Consider the following 7,224-nt stretch of genomic DNA (forward strand, 5'->3'; position numbering starts at 1 on the left):
AAAGATGCCTAAAGAGGCATCTTTGGGGGTAGCCTATTTTGCTATCCTTCATCCTGTTATCTGCAACAAATTTAGATGTTGCCGTTTGACACTTGTTTCTAAAGTTTAGTGATAAATAACAGTAAGTGATGAGCAGCATGAAAAAGACCCAGATGAAGTAATGAGAGGTTACCAGAAAGAACCAATACTTCCACCTGGGGGGGAGTGCACTGAGCCTGGCTGCAGCGTGGAGGAGAGCTTTGTCTAGAAGAGGGCATTTTAGCAAGGACTGAGGATGGTTTGGGCATGGAGGAGGGAGCGGAGGACATTCTGGGTGGGAGGGACAGAGTTCAAACAGTTTTTTTTTTTAAAAAAGCAGCAACAAAACATGGAGCCTAGATGGAGAGGTGAGTTCAATCTGGTTAGAGCTTAGAGCCTATTCTTCTGGTTCATCTCTCAACCCTCCTCCCCCGCTTCTGACCTGGGGCCATCGCCTCGCTGACTTCCATTAAGTTCCGTCAAGTTCCATGAAGATAGCGTTATTCCATTCCTTCGTGCCTTCTACAGTCTGCGCTCTCTGCTTCCTCCCACATCCATTCTCTCCTCATCCCAGGCTAAGTAAGCCTTTCCTTCCTTACCTCCCATAGAATCCTGTAAACAGCCCCGTCACACCACTTCTGGCTTTTTTTGTGCTATCATTAAAGTACTCTTACCAGATTGGAACAAATCAGTGAGCCAGTTCAATTAACCAGTCAGCTAACTGAAAAAAATTGGTTAAAATTGGTTAAAGCAGGGTGTCATAAAAATTGATCATAAGGAAGACACTTTTTTAATTGAAAACATAAATTACTCAAACTTTGACTATGGGGCCAAAGCTGTATGTCAACTGCATAAACTACATTCTTAATGCACTTGTAACTTCTAATTTTAGTTTCTTTAAAGTGGAAATAGAATTTAAATACACTTGCAAAGCAATGTGTATCCCTTCTAGACTTTTCTGTTGTTATTCCCATCTTTTGACAAGCACCTTGTCTACAAATTCGGTAGCAACATTCTTTTGTACAGCAGTTTTTAAGTTAAAGTTGACTTAGATTTTTCAGAGCAATAAACTTTTTTTTTTTTTTAAGATTTTTATTTATTTATTTATTTAACAGAGATAGAGAGCGTAAGGAGGCAGAGCGGCGGGCAGAGGGAGAGGGAGAAGCAGACTCCCGGCTGAGCCAGGAGCCCGATGTGGGACTCGATCATGGGATCATGACCCGAGCCGAAGGCAGCCGCTTAACCGACTGAGCCACCCAGGCGCCCCTCAGAGCAATAAACTTAATATTTGTAGAAATTTCTTTCTTTTGGCACTCCGCTTTCATCAGTTTACCTATTATTCAACGAGATTTCCTGATTACAACTACAACTGACATCAGCACATTTGGAGACATTTCTAGCTGATGTGGTTAACACATAAATCAACAGAGGGGAGGAGAAGAGCACAGGTACTTGGGGTGGCCCACCCACTCTGAGCATAGGGTGTGACTTGGACATGAGTCCATTCATTTTACATAACGAGAGGATGGACAGTATCAGTTAATCTAATGAGTGGTTTCAGTGGAGCTCATTTTAAAGGAGGCTTTTACTATATTTGTATTTTTTTACTACACTGTTTGCATCTGTTTCTTTCACCAGGCCATAAGCTCCTTGAGAGCAGAAATTGTTTTTATTCACCTCTATATGCCCAGGGCCATCCACATTTATTCACTGTTGGATGACTACATGGATTAGTAGAGAGAAAACAAAGTTGGAAAGATAAATTAGTTCCCTATTACAGAGGCTCTTGATTGTCAAGCAAAGGACTGTAACCCATAATCTGTAAACAGCAGTGGATCCCTGAAGGTTTTTGAATTGCAAGCGAAATGACTAGAGCTGTTTATTGGGACCGGTAGTCAAGCTGTGTAATATATAGGCTCAGCTGAGATGGGAAAGTTACGAGTCAGTAAGAAGGCCAGCTAGTAGTTCGGATGAGATAGTAGGTCAGATCGGAAGGCTTGAGGGGTTTGAACTAGAAGAGTGCAGGAGGAAATAAAAGAGTTTAAAGATTTTTGAGGTCTAATTTTAAATAGCTAGTTAAGACCTTGAAAACCAATCAAATGTGGAGAAGAAGAAAGAGGCATAGAAAGCTCCAGGTTTTGAGGGTACCCTCTGACAGCCAGAAGAAGGAAGAAAAACAAATCAGGAGTAAGTCAAATCAGGAAAATGGAACCAGAAACTGCAGGGAAAAGATACCATCCTTTAAAATAAAATATAAACATCTTTCTGAAGATTCTCATAACATCATAACAAAGTTAGGCCATTACTCTTTAGATCTAGGTCAGGATCTTTTTGAGGGGGTAGAAAATATCTAGGCAGCTACCCACCCCACAGGCTAGTTGTGCACATCTGCACATCTGCTGTCAGTACTTGGCCTGGAGTGGGGGGCTTCCTGTGTTCAGTGTCATAAATAACGACAGGGACCAGAGGTGTTAAGTTATGATTAGAAGAGGGGTTTCATTATGTACACTAAATCATTTAGAAAGGCTTGATCATGTCTATGCAGGGAGGGAAATCTGGTAATACCTCTTGCCACAGATCATGCTTCAGCTCTTCTACCTGTGTCTTGGATCAATGTTCTGTGTAGTTCACAGACGTGTCATCGAGAAAAGCATAAGAGAGATCCAAGGGAAACGGGATCTTTTAACAACAATGTGATGTATTAGGACCTCTGTTTTCATTTGAAAAATGTACTGCAGCCCACCTGGTAAAACTGCTTCTGCTCCTGATTTCTGCTTAGATATTCCTTTAGGCTCAGCAGCCAAGGTGGACGATTATAAATAGTTCAGTATCAACAGGAACGGGCAGTGTCGGGGACAGACTGAGGACTTGTAATCTATGGAACCACTAGTGATTACAAGGAGTCCTCTTGTTGCCTCATTTGATTGCTGAGTGGTTTTTCTTAAATATTAAATAAAAGCAAATGAAAAAAATGTACATCACCTGTTTGAAGGTGTAAAAATCAACTGTAAAACAAATGCCTATGTACCCACTGCTAACCTAAGAAATAAAACCTCACTGGTACCCTTGGAACACCCCTCCCCCGCCCCATGCTCCTCACTACCCACCTTGCCTTCCCATCAAGGTAACCATTACCTTGACCTTTGGCTTATCGTTCCATTGCTTTTCATGTTTTTACCACTTATGATATATCCTTAATAGACAGTTTAAATCTGCGTGTTTTGAGCAGAGAATGAGATCTGTAAATTTTGATACTAAGGTATGGTTTCACAGTGAGATAGAAAGGGGAAGAAGGTGTAAAATAGTGTTTCTTTACAAGGTTATATATTTATACATTACATTTTCTGGAAGGATATACAAGGAACTATTAATACTGGTTACTGAGGAATAGGACTTGGAGACAGGGAGCAAAAACAAAGGAATTTTTCATTTGTCCCTATTTGATTTTTTTTTAAACATTGCATATATTTCTTTTCAACTTAAGAGAAACCCTAGTTTATGGAGAAGCCAGGAGGAGGTTCCTCAAAAAGTTAAAAATAGAAATACCCTATGATCCAGTAATCACACTGCTGGGTATTTACCCAAAAAATACAAAAACACTAATTCAAAGGGATATATGCACCCCTGTGTTTACAGAGCATTATTTCCAATAGCCAAACTATGGAAGCAGCCCAAGTGTCCATCGATAGATGAATGGATAAGGAATATCTCTAATGGTATATATCTGTAATGGAATATTGTCATTCCTAAAAAAGAATGAAATCGGGCGCCTGGGTGGCTTAGTTGGTTAAGCGACTGCCTTTGGCTCAGGTCATGATCCTGGAGTCCCGGGATCGAGTCCCGCATCGGGCTCCCTGCTCGGCGGGGAGTCTGCTTCTCCCTCTGACCCTCTTCCCTCTCGTGCTCTTTATCTCTCATTCTCTCTCTCTCAAATAAATAAATAAAATCTTTAAAAAAAAAAGAATGAAATCTTGTCATTTGAAAGGACATGGATGGAGCTAGAGAATAATGCTAAGTGAAATAAGTCAGTCAGAGAAAGATAAATACCATATGATCTCACTCATGTGGAATACCAGAAACAAAACAAATGGGCAAAGGAAAAAAGAGAGAGAGAGACAAATCAAGAAACAGATTCTTAACTATAGAGAACAAACTGATGGTTACTGGAGGGGGTTAAGGGGGGATGGGTGAAACAGGTGTTGGGGATTAAGGAGTGTTCTTGTCACGATGAGCACCGGGTGTTGTATGGAAGTGCTGAATCATTATATTGTACACCTGACACTAATATAACTGTATGTTAACCATACTGGAATTAAAATAAAAAAAGAATTAAAAAAAAAGAAACCCTAGTTTAAAAGAATTTAAAGCTAGTTTTAAAGATTTAAAAATACTTACTTTGATAAGCTTTATTTAATATTTCTTAATCATATCCTCAAAGATTTTTGGCAGTGAATCCTAAATAGAAAAGTACAGATAGACTTTTCTTTTTCTTAGATGATTTCCAAGATTAAGTGGGAAAAACAGAATGTGTGGGGACGGAGGGAAACATCAGTTTGTGGTCTTATCAGTTCATTAGTGATAATTAAGAGAATATGCAATTTGATCCTTTACCCAAATTTTTAAATAGGCCTATTAATTAGTTGATAGGCTTTTGTAATGTTTTCTTTACTTTGAAAATCTGTATATCTTGAATGGTACAAAGGATGTCAAAAGTTTCTTCCACTTTTACTATTAATAGTCTAATTTTTCTTTTTTTTTTTTAAAGATTTTATTTATTTATTTGACAGAGAGAGACAGCGAGAGAGGGAACACAAGTAGGGGGAGTGGGAGAGAGAAAGCAGGCTTCCCGCGGAGCAGGGAGCCTGATGTGGGGCTTGATCCCAGGACCCTGGGATCATGACCTGAGCCGAAGGCAGCCGCTTAACGACTGAGCCACCCAGGTGCCCCAGTAGTCTAATTTTTCTTAAGTAATACAGATTTTTGGAGTCATGTCAGCTCTTTAAGTTATAGTAACATCATCTCAAAACTATTAAAGTAGCTAAGGCTTAAATACATTTTTCACCATTTTATGCATTCTTGTATTTCTGTCTTTTTCTTCATCTTTACTTTTATGTCAGATAGACCAATAAATATTTTTAAATCGTACATGAATGGAAATAACCAGGTAACATTTATTTTAGGCCAAAGAAGATGATTTAAATTCATTTACCTCAGGAGACCTGAAGGATCTCTCTTCTCATCAGTTGAATGAATTTTTAGCACAGATGCTCCAGAGAGTAAGTACTAGCTCAAAACAAGAGAAATTACAATGGGCATAACAAAAGCGCAGCATTTTTATCAAACCCAACTTGGGAAAAAAATGTTAATGTGAAAACTAATGGAAAAAAATAACATAAAATTCATTCATTTGTTGAATGCTTATTATGTTTAGTGTTTTGTGAACATGAAAATATGCAAGAAAGAAATATAGCACGTCCTCAAAAAGCTTATAATCAATCTAGTAGGAAACGTCACACGTACAAAATTTGGCAATAAGAGGAGGCATATATTAGGTATCATTTGAGAAAGGCTTAATCAGTAAAGAAGAACTCCCTTCCAACTGGCATTGTCAAGGAAAGGTTTTGTGGGAGTGGGGCTTGCTTTGCCCAGAGCAGTGTTAGCAGAGGTGGAAATTCAGGTCCCAGGGAGTAGCAAGCCTCAGTGTTGCAGCAGTTAATGAAGATAATTCTAGAACGGCTAGTGGCATCAGATGTGATGAATCTTGAATGCTAAGCTAAGAATCTTAGGTATTGTTTTAGTAGATAGAAAAGGAGCTAACATCTTTAACAGGAAAGTCATTTGAGGAAAGGGTGGGTTATCATACAAGTCCGCCAGTGGATCAACATGAGGAACGTGGGTGGAGAAATTCGTTGGGGGACTTTTGGAGGACATGCAGGGGAAGCTAGTAGGAAAGGAGGAAACAGACCAGATGAGCAGGGGTGAAGGATGAAAGCATGGGGTTTGTGACTGACCGGATTTGGCGGTTAACATTAAGGAGTCCAAGCAGATTTTAAGGTTTCAGACCCAAGTAATTAAAAAAACATGTGAAATGGCAAGTAGAGGCTGCATTTTGAGAGGGAGGGAAGGACGGGTCTTTACTGTTACACTGAAAGGTGCTCTTAGGTCTGAGGACCTTGAGAGGGATAGAGAAGACTGGACAGAGTTTCCTGTGGAATCAACACACAAGGACGGCTAGGATTTAAGGCAATGGGGGCTTTGCAAGAATCCATTTTTAGGGCATCAGGTCACCGAGGTTTCGTAAATGTCTGCAGCGCCTGATGGGATGTCTCCGGAATAGGCATGGCAAAAATTAGTGAAAGTTGGGGGTCTGGGAGGTGACCTTAACCGGTGGACCTACCAAGGCGGACTTGGAGGCTAGCCGAGACCAAAGGATTTGGGAAGGGTCCGGTGCTCGGAGCAGAGATACTTCCCCGAGCGTGGGGTGAGTGTTGTAAGAGGAGTCGTTCTGGGAGAGGAGAGTGGCCACCCGCCTGCCTGGCAGCACCTCAGCCTCCCTACTTGTCCAGACTGAACTGCTCTTCCTTCTTTCCTCACCAGACTTGCTCCCCCTTTTAGCATGGCTTAAGATGGGCACGGGAGGTCTGTGAACCCCCTGAAATTGTATACAGACATTTGTGTTTATACAGTAAATCTCTCTTTTTCCTGAGGAAAGGGTCCATATTACTCATCAGGTTTTCAAAGGGGTCTGTAATATAAAAGTTTAGAAACTGCTATTTTGCAGGGATTGAGAGCATTTAAAAGGGATTTCAGAGGAAATAAGCAAAGATAAAGCTGAGGGTAATCAGTGAGGAAACAATTAAGGGACTGTGGTTTAACATGAAGAATGGAATAAATTTAAGATCTACAAGGCATAAGGAAGAACTTGAAAGACTCTGGAAAGGGTTAGAAAGTTAGTGTTCATATATACCAAAAAGTCTGAGGAGAGTAATTCTCATTTAATTCTCTATGTACCTCACCAATTAAATTATCCCTTTGCTCCCAGAACATCCTTATCCAGAATAAGTTTGCACAAAATTTATTGTAGTGAGCATTTGTTTCTTTTCTTTTTATTTAACATTTCTATATTATAAAATATTTAGGATTTTAATCTGGCTAAGAATTTCTCTCCAGCTCCTTTCTTCCAAGGAATCCTGTTGAAATGATACA

General features: G+C 39.9%; 1 protein-coding gene across 2 annotated transcripts in view; it reads left to right on the top strand.

Annotated features, from left to right (window-relative positions):
* The window catches only part of LTA4H (leukotriene A4 hydrolase), a 33,181-nt gene that overhangs the window by 23,989 nt on the left and 1,968 nt on the right, over positions 1-7,224 (top strand). For both annotated transcript variants that reach the window (XM_027592457.2, XM_027592458.2), the window contains one exon: positions 5,199-5,294. In XM_027592457.2, coding sequence (XP_027448258.1) covers positions 5,199-5,294 — 96 coding nt within the window. The remainder of the gene's footprint in view (positions 1-5,198; positions 5,295-7,224) is intronic.

Source organism: Zalophus californianus, chromosome 9, assembly GCF_009762305.2.
Source record: "Zalophus californianus isolate mZalCal1 chromosome 9, mZalCal1.pri.v2, whole genome shotgun sequence".
Taxonomy (NCBI): Eukaryota; Metazoa; Chordata; class Mammalia; order Carnivora; family Otariidae; genus Zalophus; species Zalophus californianus.